The following is a 16,784-nucleotide window of genomic DNA, read 5'->3' on the forward strand; positions in this document are numbered from 1 at the left end:
TTGCAGCAGCATCTAAGACTGTAGACTCACTGACAGGAGAGCTGAAAAGCAAGAGACTTATTAGCCTTGTTTCTTCAAGCTGAAAGAAGTGCTTTGAAGACACAGGCAACAAAGGGGGAAGTTTCAACTCACCTGAAGCATTTTGCTAAAAATAGCTACTCTATCCCCATCACAGGCTTGTGTTAGACTGTTATAGTATTTTAAAAGAAAGGTTATACATACAGCTTTCTCTCACCTCACTAAATTCATGCTCAGCAGCTGCAGCACACACACACAATACAGTATGTACAGCACCCTGGCAATCATTCTGCCTTTAGGGTTCATCAGGTATTAAGTCCAGCTCAACAGGCAAAACCTAACACATTTGCTATGGGGCAGTAATTGCCCAGGTCCCTTCAACACTTTGCAGAGGAACCACAACACTCAGCAGCTCACTGGAGAAGGAAGGTGGCTAAAACAAAAGGTAGAAGCAAGAAATAGTACCTAATCAGGGCAGAGACTAAACAAATACCAGAACAGGCTCTGCAGTGCCTCAGACCCCTGTCTGTCAGGACATCTGGTTTCACTGTTGACGCTAGATCCTTCACCAAGGTCCAGAGCACTCTGCCCGAAGAATGAACCAAGTCCAACCACAGGAACATGCCCCCAGCAGTCTGTATATTGGGATGTGCAGGTGATGAGTTGCAGATTCCCCTGCAGTCTGTGGGGTGGATGCAGGGGCTCCTTGCAGTACCACAGGGGGGAATGATTTACTGTTGGAGGCTGGCACCTCCCCGTGGCTGGAGAGAAGAGGGATGCTGACAGCAGTGCCAAGGCTGCTGCTCCCCGGCTCAGGTTTTGCTCCTGCTCAGACTGGGAGTGCCCTTGGTGAACACGGCACTCTGCGAAGGTAATCAGTGCTTAGAATAATTCCTCAGCAAGCATCCCACCTGGAGAGCAAAGTCTTCCTGTCTAATGCCCTGGTTTTGCAACAAGATGTTTTTGCAGGAAGGTTTTAAAGTCATCTAGTCTGCTACAGATCACCAGTGAGAGATGATGCTCAGGCTAATGTTCAACTACATCTCCTAGGGCAAAGGCCAGGAAGAAATACTGCAGGAGAGTGGAGAGGGAGGGAGCGGAATTCCCTTAGCAGAAATTATTTTGAGCAGAGAGAGCTGCAGAGCGGTGTGGAGTGAGGCAGAAGAGATGCAGGAGAGGGAGGTGGCTGTGCAGCGGGAGACAAAGAACAGAGGAGAGAGGAAACTCCAAAGGTTCCTCTGGGGAGGATGAGGGAGGTAGGGTGCTGCTCACTGAGGCTCTATAGAGGATCCCTGTCAGGAGCTGGCTAGGCTCAGCAGTGCTTCCCCCTGCAAAGGGATTCCCTCTACCACCCGCTATTGGTCCTGGCGCAGTGACGAGCTGCTGGAGTGGATGTCTCATCCCTGCATATGTGGTAGAGGTATAGGAAAACAGCAGCCCCATCCCCCTTCACAGCAGCAGGATTCCTTCCTCTGCCATTGCTGGATGCTCTGCACCAGCACTCGCACAAAGCCACACAACCTGTTCTCAAGGAAGTCCATGGGTTTGTGCTCAACCTGTCCACAGGCTACAGAGGGAAAAGGTTGTTGTGCTAGCAGGGCACTGGAGAAGGGACTCAAAAAGCTCAGTATCTGGTGAGAAGCAAGGTATCATCTGATGCTGGCACCCCCCCAACCACACAGCCATGCTGGGGTCCTGTCTGTCCACACAGAAACAGACACAAATTGGTCTTGCAAAGCTGTTGTGCTCTTGCATGTGCAGAAGGTGCAAGCAAAGCAGCCTGGATGTGGGACATGGGCTGATGCTGACCATTCTGCCATTGTTCTTTTTCCATTTGCAAAAAAGGGACACAACTGCCTACCCACCTATTCAGGAGCACGCCCAACCATACCTGAATGCAAGACAATGCCTAAAACCCTACCTTAAGTTAAAGGTAAATTTTAGTGACAAAGCATTGATTTGACATAAACCTCCTAAGTGACCTTAGGACACTCCTTTTGCCAAAGGAAAGACCTTCACTTATTGCCTCAACAGATGCTTAGGAGCGGGAGCTGGCTCCTTCTCTGCCCAATTCCATAGAAGGCTCTGCCAAGCTAGGAGGTACTGCAAGAGAAACTACAGCATAGAGAACTCAACTAGTATCTTCTTTCCAGGAGTAAAGCTGCTATCTGCCTTCCTGCTTCGATATCAGTTACAGAAGGTCCTCAGAGAGCTGCTACCATTGAGTGCTAGGGAAGAAGTAAGAGCAGAGCTGCTCCATGGAGCAAGCCAGGAGCCAAAAGCAATCACAGTACACATAGTGTCTTTACCAACCTGGGCGCAGCCCCACTGTACCTGAACATGGTCTCCCACGCAAAGCAAAGCAACAGACCAAATCCTGGTAGTCCAGATCCAAGCTAGGTGTGACAGACCCAGTAACAACACAGCCCTAACCACTGTGGGACTGAGCTTAAATGGAATCACAGCCCAATGGTTGGGTGGCTGTCGGTAGAGAGACCAGGGTGGAGCTGATAGGGGCAATTGGGGTCTGGTGGTTCACTCAGGGGCCTGACACAGCTGCAGAATCATACCGCAGAACTCTCCAATGTGGTTGTCCTGATGGTTGGGTAGTTTTAGGTGTTACAGGTGGCTTTGCTTCTCATCACATGTTGCTTTGTGCTGTTTGTGGTTTGCTTTTTTTAACCCTTCTATCTCTTCACTCCCCTTTGCTCCTTAGGGAGCACTTTGCATGGTTTCTAATAATAAACAAGAATTACCTAATGCTTGACAAGCCCAGGATCTTAAGCCATTAAAAGCCCTATCAGAGTCATCCTCTCCGTCCTGTACTGAGAAGGGTAAAAGCAGTCCAGAATGATGATGAGATTCATGGAATATCATGGCACAAACAGAGCCTGGGTCTCCTGCTTGCACCCCACATCCCTGTCCACCGCCTGTCTTTGCCTCCCCAGGGAGAGATGTTGGGAAAAAAAAATGAGGGGATATCACGAAGCAAAGTGGTTAAACCCTTTGTAACCCCTGTCCCTGGCAGCCGGGGCACAGATTACACTGTTTTCTCCCACCACAATAACATCGTTATTCAACTTGGCAGCACAAGGTGGAGTGAGTGAGTGCGAGAGGGAGGGTGCGTGCTGTTGGTGTTTTTTAATCTATCAAACGTTTCCCATTCTGCCATTGCAAACTCCTGCCCGGCCGTCCCCGCCGCAGCATCCCGCGTTGCCATGTCAACAGCGCTGTCATCACTGTACTGGGAAGGAGCGCTCCGCTATCCTGGGGGCTGGCGATGGAGGGATGTGCATATGCCTGGCTGATGCTGACCCCTAACCGGGACGGCTTGGGGTAATTTTCCCCCAGAGCTTCCACTGCTGGGAGATGATTTACCCCTCATCAGCCCCTTTACGATGTCATCATCAGTGCTTGACTTAATCAGGACATCTTGGCATGAAAAACAGCCTCCTGACCCCTGCTCTTCCACTGTGAACTAAGTATAATAAAGCAAACAGCTTTTCCACTCCCCACAATGCCTGGCTGCTTTCCTGACCTCACTGCTACTGCAGGGAAGCAGGCAAGGCTGGAGGAAGCTCATAGACCAGGCTGGGCTGTAATGCCGTTGCCCACTTATTTCCTCTATGGGAGCTAAAGCACGGCAGAGGAGCCCCGTGCTACCATGATTTCTTTTAGAGTGTATTTAAAGCCCCAGCTTCCCAGGAAGATGTCCTGCAGGGCTGGTCAGGAAGCAAAGAAGAGAAAGTCTGATGAGCATTGCTTCTTTCTGCCAGGATGAAGATGCTTGTGGAAGAGTTGTGGATGTAAATGTGAGTGCCACCACCAGGAGATAACTGCCTCCCCCAGGGTGATGGCTGATTCCAAGGACAGGGAAGCAGTGGATCTGCTGCCTGGACATTCTCCCTTCTGTCCCTGAGGTCATTATAGTGGTGGGAAGGGGTACAGGGCTTGTGCTGGAAGAGAATGCTATGGCATGTCAACCGGCATTTACTGAAGACTGGGAAAACAAGAATCCCCTTGGATCAAGAGTGCTGCCTGCTTTGCCTGCTGGTTGCAAGGTGTGGATGGCTTGCAGTGTGAGGGGAAGTTGGACTAGATTGATCTCCAGAGCTCCTTTGGAAGCAATGTTTCTATGCTTGAATCTCTGGGTATCACCAACATGTTGGTTCCGTTTTCTCTGCAGAACTGAGCAGACATTGCTGAAAGATTTGTTAAATTGGTGGTCTGGAAAACAACCTCACAGGCAGAAGCTGGAACAGGAGGCTGGGAAGCAGGCTGGGAAGTTGCTGCTTCTCCTGTGCGGTTGCTGGCTGAGGCACTGAGGCTAAGGTGCAGGTTTCCCGGGGACACAGGCATCCAGCTCTGTCTCTGCTCCTGGGTTTGCCTCTGGTTATGTCTTATCTTGTCCCTTATGGTTGTGTCTACAAAGTGCTTTGTCCTTTCCAGCTGTGGAAGAAAAGTGGTCCCTGCTCTGGGAAACAGAGACTAGAGGAAGGTGATAGCAGAAATACAGGTCACCTCACTCCAGTGTGAGTAGCAGTGTGTTACGTCCTCCTTTTTAGAAGACACAAGAAGATATGAAGGTCAGGATTTAGCTTGAGCTGAGGGTTATTTAGGCTTTGCTGTGGACTTCCACTGGGTCCCCCAGGGAAATGCATCAGTTGGATTTGGTTTTATCCAATTAAAGAAGAAAACAATATGCACCACTGATATCTTCAAGCCCCACAAGCCTAGCCGCTGACTTTGGAAAATCCAAATTCCCATTCATAAAGGAAACTGCCTTTCCCTTTTGGAGGAGGTTTGTTCTGAGCAGCATTGCAGGAATGGTTTATACTTCCCCTTCTAGTTTTGTTCTCTTGCCTCCCTGCAGTTTCCTTGGAAAAGCAAATTTTCCCTGTGGATTTTAGATGGAAACATTTCCCCTCAATGAATTTGGCAAGCACAGAAAACACCCATTTGGAACCTGAATGGAAACAAGTTAAAGCATCTTGTTGAAGGAAAAATGGGCATGCACTGATGTTGCGATTTAAATCCTGCTGAACTCAGGACAACTGAGAAAGCTTGCACCCCTATATCCGTGCCTCAGTTTACAGTAGACATGAGATACAGCCTAAATTTATGTCCATAGCTTTCCAGAAGCTCTTGTGCTAGCTTCAACTCACTTTCTACTACCTCCTGCAACAGCTGGCACCAGCATAAAGCAAATGTAACGTGCTATCAAAGTGTTATGTCTTTGCAGTCACTTTAGGCTGGTGCTAGCTGCAGCAGGAGATGTTGGCTGGTGGAAAATCGGATGTTTCAGCTATTGCTTCAATTATAGACAGGCCTTCCTGAGAAAAGACTCTTCTGCCCAATAAAAAGACAGTGGAGAGAGAGGGACAGCAGCCCAGCACAAGGACAGATGAGGAAGGCTTCAGAGCTCCTCTCCACCCTGCACAGGGAACACGCTTGTAACCCTCTTCTCTGTCAAGATTGCTGGGTATTGCTCTTAAAAAACCCCACATTCTTTTCCTTACAAAGCTCAGGCTATGGCAAGGACAGCCACGGTTATCAGCATAGCTGACACAGGCAAACTCAGTGCAATCAGGGCAAGTCCTGGTCTCGCAGCTGCTTCACCCTGTGTGCACCAGCCCCAAGGAACGCTGCCTCCGCTTGTGCCCTCAGATGCAGCGCTGAACCTGAATTTTTAAAGAGAAAGCAATAGATTAATTTTCTCAGAAAACACAGTACAAAATGGACATGTTCTGCGAGGGGTTATTTTTTCCTCAATACTCACAATAAAAGATTGTAATAGACTTTGTTCTAATAAGTGCTGCAGTCCTTATCAGTTTAAATTTAGTATCGCCTCATATTGGAAATGGAAAGAAAGGTACAGCTAAAACAAAACTTTATCCCAACATCTCAGTAACAGCTGTACTTAGGAAAAGCATTTTGCTCATCTTTCCAGATCAGGATAAATCTATTGCTGGATTTGAGGTTTTCTGCCGGGTTGAAGTCCTGTTGCAGCACTGTCTTCTGTGCTATCTTCCAGGCTGGGTGGAAAAGCATCAAGATGGAAAGAACTGAGCTAAAAGGTTTACCTTAATTATTAAGACTCTAGAGCTGAGCATGGGGAAACCGCAGTCTATTGCAACCCTACTACTCCATCACTGTGTGAGTGTGAACAAGATACCTTGTTTTATGTGTCCCAGAGGCAGCATGGATGAATGCCTCCTCCTGAGGACACTGCGAGATAGCGCGGTTACTCTAAAAAAGCAAAAGGGGAAGGCAGAGATGGCCAAAGAGATGGACGATGTCCTTTTGACAATGTTCAGGGATAGTTAAAGGTAGAGGAAATGACATTAGACTGACACCCTCTGTACTGACCATGCCTGACCCCTTAGTTGGAGTGTGGTCTGCTTGGAATAGATGAACTGGGAGTGCTATCCTTTCAAGTGGTGTTATTCACTCTGCAGTCTTCTGTGGAAGCTCCTTTTGCAGAAAATCTCCCTTAGCCCAAATCAGTGCAATTAGTTTCAAAACTTGTCTGAGGTCTCCTGGGGTTGTAAGGGCAGCAGGACCATGTGAATCCATCACAGGTGAAGAAATACTGCTAGCACTTAGTGGAAAACTGCATTTTCCTGCAGTAATTGGAGTCAAAGCTTGGACATATCTGAAGAAAGACAGCGTCTCTCCCTGGGTGATAAAAGCCATGAGCCTTTGCAGCTCAGTGGCTGCCCAGATGTCTTCCAAGTTCTTTCCTTTCCTCTTCCCCTCTCTGACTTCTCTTCCTTTACCCTCAGTCTTTCATCTCCCTCTTGGTTATTCTCACATTTTTGTGCCTGTGCCTTTACTCCAAGAAATGTCCCTCTTTGCTGGATCACGCTCCCCTTCTCTCTGCTAAGTGCGCACACACAGAGGCACTGTGGATGGAGATGATCCTCTCCAGCTCAGCCCTGGAGAAGACTTACCCTGTGCTCCATCACTCCCGGCCTGTTGCCAGGCAACACAGCATCACATAGATTTCACTCCTATGCTCTAAAATAAACTGTATATACAGGGGATTTTCCTTCTTTTCCTCCAAAGAGGGACCTCACAGACATGGGGACTGGCAGGGCTGAGGGATCTCCAGCAGTCCCTACTGACTTTGCTATGGTGCTGCTCTGCCTGGAGCAGGAAAGCTGGGACAGAGAGGGGTGGTGAAGGCAGAAAGGAGAAACCTGTAAGTCTGACTGGGACCAGCCATGGTTTCCTTGTCCCTCCTGTGCAGCTTGCTCACTCTTGACATCCACCTCCCACGCTGCAGCCACAGGGGATGGACAACAAGACTTGAGCCAACCTGTAGGACCAGTGCTGTGTTTTCTGTAATTCTGAAGGCAGTTTCTTACCACTGTAAGAGGGAACACCGAGATCATCTCAGTTGGTTTCTATTCCAAGGCAGAGGCACAGGTAGCACACAATTCCTGCCTTTACCTTCCCAGTTCTGCACCTGGGAAGTCCCACACCGAGTTTTGTTTTAAGGTAACAGCTTCCTCTGGGCACAGCCCCACAGGCTGGAAGCCGGACACTTGGGAGCAGTAGGAAACACTGGAATGATCGTTGTTTCCCAAGAGGATTTGTTTAACAAGTACCCTGCCTTCAGCCTGCACAGGACTTGCAAGCTGCTGGCTTTCATTTGGTACTCTGCACACTTGCACAGGAGTTCGATTTTCACATCTGAAGAGTGAACACTAAAATGACTTCAGAAGTCGAGGCATGACCTGCGCTTGCTTGTTGTCAGCAGCCTGATGGACTGTCAGACCTATTTCAGGAGCAAGACACACATCTCACTGTCTTACATCCTATAATGTACAAATTTCATTTCATGACAGCCATATAACACTCCTGAGAGCAAATTTCAGCACAATTATCACCTTTTTCAGGTCGTAAAAGTCACTCAGCTCTCCGTCACCTGTTTTAGAGCTGTCAGCCACTGCAGTGGTTAAACACCATGGGAAAGCACACACAAATTATCTCACATAAAATTCTGAGTTTAGGAGCACACATCCTGTTCCCAGTGAGAATGTATTGCAAATACCTTGTCCCAGGCAGGAAGAATCCTAGAGGAAGTAATTGCCTTTCCCAAAGCAGCATGTGCCTTCAGAAAGCACATTTCCAATGTGTCCTCTCACATTTCCACACTAAAAACTGGACTTGATATACTGGCTCCATCATGGAAACAAGGCTTAGGTGTTCAGTCAAAACTAAGAGAGACCAAATCTGGAAAGTCAGAGGCATCCCAAATGGAAATACGGCACTAGCACTACCAGTGTGGACCTCTTGATCCAGCATGAAATTTGGGGGTCCTGGTCTACTCAGGAACTGAGCAGTGTGGCTTCCTGGCATGGTGCGACACTGGAAAGCTGTAGGTTGACAGCGCTGCTATCAAGACTTTCTGCTGTCAGAATGTCCCTGGCCCTGCCTGCAGGGCTGTACTGTGCTAAACGCTCTACAGACACTGGGACACAGGAACCCAAGCGCCTTCCCTGAAGAGGGGCAACTGTGGTGCAAGTCCCTTTGGAGGGAACAGTCTTTGGGATTGGTGATGCCAAGGGAGTTTTTCCACCCGGTTTTTCAGTCCCACATAAATAATCACTCATTAAGGGTCTCTGTAGCTCCGAACAAAATCAGGGCCTTTCTGAGGACCCAGGCATGGCAAACCCAAACTGGTGACCCAACCGGCCCCTGCTGAGCAGGAAAGTCATGGGAGAGAGCCTCAGCTGTCTCCAGACACCCAGGGGGAGACATGGAGGACACCACAATGAGCTTTGCCGTGGGATATAATACAGACAAGGACTCATCTTCTCCTACGTGCCTGGGACACAGGAGATGTGGGCTTGACCTCCCTGAGGCTGATGGGGGGATGGAGTGCAGGTGCCCCAGGGTGTGCGGGAACAATCTCTTCTGTCACATTGGCTGTGGCCCCTCAGTGCAGGTGTTGTGTGCTGCAGTGCTTGGGAGGACACAGCTCCAGGTGGCACTTGCTACGAGAACACATCGTGCCCATGGCCAGCAGGGGCCAGCAACTGGATGACAGTGTTGAGCCCTGACCCTCCTCGGAGCAGAAAAGTTGCAGGGACAGAGGGGAAGGAGGAGCTGGAGCCATCCATACCTCCGTGTGGTGGAATTTTTTACCTAGGACCTTGCAACCCGTTTCACTGCTGCTTCGAGCAGTTTTTGTTGGATCTCCTTGGAGCTGGGCAAACAAAGAGCTTTGCCTTAGAAGAGGACTTCTCTGCTGGCGTAAAGGGAATCAACATCCATAGGAGCAAAAGTTGCTATACCCTCTGAAACAGAGATGCCTCATGAGAGACATGGGCTCAACAAACACACTCTGTGTCAGAGCAGATCTCCATCATTAACAATAATTAACAGGGAGGCACTTTTTGGCACTTCAGAACTGTTTGCAGGGGCTGAAGGGCCTTTTCCTTCCCTTGTGCCCTTCACACTGCCAGTCATAATAGATCAGAAATGCCAGTCCCAAAGGCCATTGCTGCTGCTCCTAACCACCGTCGTGGAAATGATAAACTTGGGGCCTTTCGTGTGCTAAGCTCAAACCTGAGCAGGCCTTTGCCACAGCTCAAGAGTTTGTGTTTACAGCCCCAAGGTGAAATGTGCAAGCGGGTAAGTAGATGACACACCATTACAGTAAGCAGGGCTGAGCAAGATGACACCATAGAGGAGTTGACCCCCATCTCCATGTCAGTCTGTGACCAGGGCACGCACAGCCAAACATGCAAGCATGACTAAGGCTCTTACATCCCTCAACATGCATGCAGGAACAAATTCACACCTCCCGGGGTACCACAGCTCCTTTGTGGACTCATGTCAGCCCTAAGGCTGCCTTGCAGACCCAACTCACCTGCCTTACTCATCACTAGCCTTCAGGTATGGCTGGAGGAGATTGTCCCTGTGCCACAAGCTCAGCAGCTTGTCTGCGCATGGCAGAAGAAGGCTGTGGCATGAGAAGCTGTTCTTGCATTGAAGAGATGGGACAATCACAGCTGTCACAGCCTCATAATCAAAGGGCCTTCATTTGGCCATACCATTTTTCAAGTGATAGAAGCCCAAACTTAGACTGTGTCTGCAACCTCACAAGCTAAAAGACAGGTTAGAATGGGAGCTACTGCATGAACCCATTTCCAAAGACAATCCTTTCTCCTTTCCCTCCACAATCTCCATCCTCTAGTTAAAGAGATTTGGGCACAGAGAAGGTACATGACTGCGTGCAAAGCTCTGCTCACCAGATCATCCATTCATGGTTCCTAAGAATGGTCAATATTCCCACTTCCTCTGAAGAAGTCTGCACTATCCTGGAACATGATGAAGGATCTTAACTGAGAAAAGATGGGAAACCCTGTATATCCACTATGTCTTTGGAATATTTCCTCAGGAACATATAACATTTAGCATATAGTGTGCTGAAGCAGGAGGGGCTTCCAGTCTAATACATTAGAAGTGAGTCAGAAGACACGGAGTTGCTGAAATGCCAGCACCCTCTGTCCAAGGAGCTGCTGTCCAAGGTGGCTGTCATTCCATCAGTACATTGGGATGGCAAGTTGTGGTCTCCTCCTGTCAGCACCCAAAGGTGGTTAGGTGGCCCTGTAACTGCTGATGGAGCATTTGTCCCATGGGATAGCTTGAGGGAAAACCTTTCCTGCTGGAACATAGAGATGGAAATGTGAAGGCCCTGTGGTTTGCTGAGTTCAGTTGCAGCAAGAGACAGCAGCTGTTTGCTACACCAGGTGGGAAAACTTCTATTCCACCTCTCTTTCCACCTCATGAAGGTACACTTCATTTACTTTCAGGGTGTTTTCCACCTTCCACACAGAAATGCTGGCTCCAAGACTGTTCTCCCTTCCTGCTGGGCTGTTATTAAACTTTAGTGCCTGGTTTGTTTTGCTTTCCCTTCTCTTTTCTCATTCTTTTTTTGCTTAAGAAGAAAAACCATCTTCTGCTGTGAGTTGCTGGGTTGGCAGAAGAGCCACCCTGCCAGCAGGGAGAGGTGACCAGAAAGATTTTACACCTTGATGGTAAGCCCTTGGTAAAAGTAGCACTTAGTGACAATCGTGATGGCAAGGGAAAGAGCTCCTCATTCCCTCCTTCAGCAAGAGGAACACATGAAACCTCCTGGGGCAGGAAGCAACACAGCTAAGTGGTACTGGTACGCCTGTGTTCTGGGTGCTCCCTAGCACTAGTTCCAATTATGGTATTTCCTAATGTTAGATACTTTCTACTGAAATCTATTTGCTGAGTGCATCTGAATGCTTGGAGAGGAGGTTTAAAGCATCCTTTGGTGCTGGTAAAGCTCAGCCTTCCTCTTTCCCTATTTTTCCTAAAAGGCAGAGACACTGATTCACTGTCTCACTGCTTTACACATGCAAAGCTCTCAGGACAGCACTGATTCTTCTCCCTCATGCCATGAACCCAAAGGTGGAGGTAGGACACAGATGAAGACCCAGCAAGCGCTCAATTGCTAGACACCATAGAGAAAAGAAGAAAAAAAAAAAAAAGAAAAAGGGGGAAAAAGTAAAGAAAAAAGGTAAAATGCCCTATCTCTGGTGGCTATAGACCATAAGCCATAAGACCATATAGACCATAAGAGGTTTTTGGCACAACACTGTCACAAGGACTCTAACTTGGAGTCAGTGGAGGCCACAGGATAAGAAGGGAGGTCAGCGTGTGGAGCTTGCAGCACAGCAACAAGTAAGAGAGGAGTGAAAACAAATGATTTAATAGTGGAGAAGAGCAAACGGCTATGAACACAATCCTCCATGGCTTCTTCAGGGTGATTACAGCCACAGCACATCATTCCCAGCAGTTTCTCGAGCTCTTTTTAGACTCAGAATATGAACCTTATAAAAACCCTTTGCTGGGCTCTTGTTAGAGAGCAGACAGCCCCAGAGGGGAGGGATACCCAGCACTTGGGATTCCTAGAGGGGCTCAAGGATGACCATCTTCCAGAGGCAAGAAACAAACACCTCAGCAAGCATCATCATGTGTCAATGTGCATCAGCCTTAATGAGACTCAGCAGAGATGGGTGACTAATTCCGAAGCAGTACTTTGTTTATGAACATGGCTTCAGGTAGATTATTGAAGAGCACACCACAGCTGCTTTGAATGCATTCACTGTTGAGCAACCGGCTTTCCAGAGTTTCCCGTTGTGGCTGAGTGGTCAGACAATTCATGTGACACGGTTTCCGCTCCCGACTGGATGAAGTTGCAAGCACAAATGTCACCATTTGTGAGTGTAATTTTTCCTCTTCAGGTATGCCTCTGGCATTTGCTTTCCCCTTACCTTTTAGCCAGTAACATGCAATCATAGCTGGTGGGAGAGAGCAGTACTAAGGGGCCAGAAAAGGGAGGACTAGAAGGACCCAGGAGGGGCTAAATGGGGTCTCTGGTGCCCAGAGCCATCGCAGAAGCAAATGCTTCTCATTTCCCCAAGAGCTTCTCCCTGGTACCCAGCAGCTTAATTCAGAGTAAGTGTTTCAGAAACACTCTGCTGCCAGGAGACCTCTGTGCTGGCAGCAGCGGATGAGGTAAATACTGTACCTGTACAATCACTGGCACCCGAGAGGCACTGAGGCAGCTCATTCCAGGCTCAGGGCTCCCAGTTGTACCCATGTACTTGAGGAGATCTTGCAGGACCCTGGCATATTTGTGCCATGGCTGGCTGTACCTTGTGTTGCAGAGCCAGGAACACCAGGTGAGGCACAAGTGATCACACAGGAGACAAATTGCCCTGTGGAAATGTCTGGGGTTGAGCCTGGCCAAGCACAGTCCATGTCTGCTGGGCTGGTTCCTCTTCTTCAACAGGCATAAAAGGAAACTATTGTTTTGGCTCGATTTCCCACAGCCCCTTAGCAAAGATGAGCCCCTCAGCTACAGGAACCAGGGAGTCACAAGCTTTGGGGAAGTTGGCAAAACATGTATTACTCTTGGGACCAGGGCATGTCAAAGCTAGGGCACATCTGAGGGCATGCACCCTTGGCACAGCAGTCAGTCCAGCACCAAAAGCCTAGGCAAACAGGCAGTGATTGCTTGGGGCTACGAAACAGCTAAAGACCACCAGACATAGCTGGATGTCATGGTTGAATCCCTACATCTAACTGCAGCCTGGGAAGCCCCAGTGAGCGGTGTGCAGCCAATGCCTGTGGGTAGCGTGCTTCATCCCAGCACCCACAGACACATTCGCTGGCATGTGACAAGTGCCATTTATCTGCTCTGAGCTTAACTCCCAGGGGTCTGAAGGAGCAGGAGTGGTCCAGGCTCTAAACCAAGCAGAGATCATATTCCGCCAGCCTCAGCAGCAGGTGAGAAGATGCGCTCTACCACAGCTGTGTTGTAGATGCAAAACCTTCCCTGAGCCTTCCTTGTCCCCACAAGGTTCACATGTTGGCTGCCCTCAGGACCTCCCTGCTGGGACAGGGCCTGAGCTGTGACACCAGCACAGTGCATCACACAACCCAGCTTTTCCTTGTTTTAATGTCTGTGCATTGCAACAGCTCCGTCTGGCCTGCAATGGTGGGGCTTTTCAAAGTGGTCACTTTCCATCCCCCTTTTTGGGAGAAGGAGAGGCAGAGTACTCAAACGTTAGGGAAGAGAGCACTATGAGCCCCAGAGCCAGGGCTGCCACTGATCTTCCTGCAGGGAAGGGCAGGACAAGGCTGCCGCCCAGTGGCCACTGTGCATTGCCCTGTGCCTCTTCAGAGGCATGTTGGACCTAGTCGTGCCCAGCTGCAGTGACACATCAGATCTTCCCTCTTGGCCAAGAAGGGTTTGGAGATCATTCACACACAGCTGCCAGCCAGCACCAGGGGAATGGAGACTTACCTGCTTAGAGGATCTGCCCTGGAGCTGCCAGGCAGATATAGAGGAGATGGCACATGGGATGGTCCTGGTGCGAGAGCTCAGACATTTCCTCCTTCAGCCACGGCTTCTGCTCTGCGTTCAAAGTGCTGCTGGGTCTCTTCTTTTTTCTAGGAAAAAATTCTCCATGGAAATACATTACTGCTTATGTGATGTAGAGGTCTTTAATTATATTACTTTTTTTAAGATAAAGATGAGAATCTGATGCACAGGAGAATGTGACTGTGAAGATTTCAATGGCTGTTACCATGTTAGCAGGCAAAGCCACAGCACCAGGAGATGGTCCTCAGCAGCATTTCTGGAATTTCAGGCTTCCTATTCCCACAAACTGTATTGTACCCATAACAGCACCCTTCAGGGAAAGTTGAGCATCCCTGCTGAGCTGGGCTTCCCTGACCTAGGGAAGTTTCCAGCCCCATCAGAGGCTTCAACTCTTCCCCAGTATCCCAGGAGGAGGCCACTCTGCCCCCTGGCATGGAAAGAGTCTCAGTAAATCACCTTCCTTCTTATCTCTGTGGCTGAAGGAAGAAGTTCAGCCTTTGCTGATCCCACTATTTCAGGCAACCACAGCACCCATCAGTGCTTGCAGCTGAGCTACTCTTTCAGAGGCACGTCCCCCCACTTGCCCAAATGCCAGCACCTTTCCCATCTTCTTCCCTGCTCCCACCTCCCTGGTCAAAAGAGAAAGAAAAAATCCCCTCTGCAAGGCAGCAGGGGTTAACGTTGTCAGCCATGACGTCAGGATCCCAGTTAGTCGGAGTGTCCCCCTCCCCATCCACAAACTCCCTTCTCTCTCCTCCCCTCCTCTTGTGACTTTGCAATGAGCAGCAAAACTCCACAGGAGCTGCGGCAACAGCACTAGGGAGACATCCAGTCCTCCCTCGGAGAGCAGCTCTCTCTGCAGACAGGGATTTATTCATTTTCTACACATGCATAGATCTATTTATTTCTTTTCTGGGTTGCATTTGTTTTTCCTTTTCTTTAACCCTTTTAGAAAAAGCCCCAAACCTTCCAAGTGACAAGGCTGAGATTTCCCTATAATAAAAGAACTGCACAGTGGGGCTGGATTGCTTCCCTTTCCCCTCGGAAAATAAAGAGGGAAGGGGGAGCAAGTAGGTAAAATCCAGAATAAAATCATATTGCTAGATAACGTACGCCTCCCCCCTAACACACACGCACACACACACACACACACACACACACTCTTTCTCCTCCTCCTCCTCTGAAGGTGGGTAGCAGGAGCCATGCAACATCTGCAGAACCGGATGGCAAAAGAGCAGGAGGAAAAATAATCCAAGTGGAGTGCTCGGGGGACGCTGAGTTCTTTTTTCTTTTTCTTTTTTTTTTCTTTTCCTTTTTTTTCTCCTTTTTCCCCCTCTCCCTCGTACCTGTGAGATTCCACTTCGCGTTCTGCTGAGCCCATTTTGGGGCAATTTATTTTTCTTTCTCTTGGGATTTTCTCCATTGCCAGAGGATGTCTCTTGTTGAGAGGATGCTGAAAGGAAGAAGAAACGAATTCTTTGACTGGCACTGAAGGAAGGGGGGGGGGGGGGGATATTTTTCCCCCATATTTTTTAGGGGTTTTTTCATTATTCTTTTTCTCTAGGAAATCATTGCCTGGGGGGGGTTGGTTTCTTTTTTCCCTCCCCCCCTTTTTTTGGAGGGGGATTTCAGAAGATCCATCCTTCTTTCCCCTCCCCTCCAAAGATTTTTTTTTCCTCCTTTGTCTTTGTGGAAATGTGGACATTTCAGGCAGACAGATTGAGTGGAATTGTCTCTGCTTTAGCAGCTCTTTGTCTCGCCTGCTGTGCGCAAAGGTAAGGATTGCGATCCCAGGCTGCAGGGACGGGGGGCTGATCCAGGGTTTGTTTAGTTGGGGGTTTTCTCCATCAATCTGTACGGGGGAAAGTGGAGGGGGGTTTCTTTCCCCAAATCGCTTCCCCTGCTGTCTACTGTTGTTATTTCCCAGCCTGTGTCATTTTAGGAGGAGGAGGGATGCTCATACATGAGATGTGGTACAGGCTTTCTGCAGATGGAGCCCACCTCGCAGCCCACTTGCAGCGCATCCTCCCCCCTGGTCCCAGTACGTGACCTGAGGGAAAATGGCAAAATGAAACGTTTTGCTGTGTAACATGGTGTCTGTGGGAGCTGAAGGAGTGCATGGCACTGAGCTGTGTGCATACGCACCCGGCACAGGGCTGTCTTGGCTGTGCCTGTGTCTGCACACACAGCGCACACATACAGCACACACGCACATCCAGCCTGTAACACAGCCCTGGCTCTGCGGTGTAGTGAAGGCAATGTCTGTGCCTCCCTGCAGGTTTACGGCATGCAACATCATCATCTGTGGGTGCGAGGCGTTCAGATACATCCCTGCATGTGTGCATTCATCCATGCCTGTTCGAGTGCACACACATGTTTCACAACACACCTACAGAGCACAGCACGCTTGACCTGCTCTGCGTGTAGGCATGCAAATCTGCACTAATACCCCGCATACTCAAGCTGCAGCTATTCCCGGCTTATGCCTGGAGCACTCCGAGTGATCCAGGCACCCATCCAGCCTGGACAAGGTGTACGGAGAACACCTGTTTGCTCCGACACAAGCATTTATCCACTGCCTTCACACACAGGAGTAGCACTGCCTACTCCTCCTTGTCGTCCCTGCTCCCACATGCAGGTGGGTTTGTACCTCTGTGATGACGGTGTGCATGAAGCCTGCTGGGAGGGGAGCTGTGGCATTTCCTTGCTCAGCCGGGCACACTGAGCAGTGTGTTCCCGACGCACACACGCAGGTCCTTTGCAGATCTCTATATACAAAGATTTATGTTCCCATAGTTATAAACACGCACATGCGCAGATTCGTGCCACT

General features: G+C 49.2%; 1 protein-coding gene across 2 annotated transcripts in view; it reads left to right on the top strand.

Annotated features, from left to right (window-relative positions):
* The first annotated feature begins 14,947 nt into the window (after window positions 1-14,947).
* LOC308224829 (gamma-aminobutyric acid receptor subunit beta-4) overlaps window positions 14,948-16,784 on the top strand; it is a 71,533-nt gene continuing 69,696 nt past the window's right edge. For both annotated transcript variants that reach the window (XM_080625099.1, XM_080625100.1), the window contains exon 1: window positions 14,948-15,729. In XM_080625099.1, coding sequence (XP_080481225.1) covers window positions 15,650-15,729 — 80 coding nt within the window. In that variant the 5' untranslated portion in view covers window positions 14,948-15,649. The remainder of the gene's footprint in view (window positions 15,730-16,784) is intronic.

Source organism: Psittacula echo (assembly GCF_963264785.1).
Source record: "Psittacula echo genome assembly, chromosome: 8".
NCBI classification, from domain to species: domain Eukaryota; kingdom Metazoa; phylum Chordata; class Aves; order Psittaciformes; family Psittacidae; genus Psittacula; species Psittacula echo.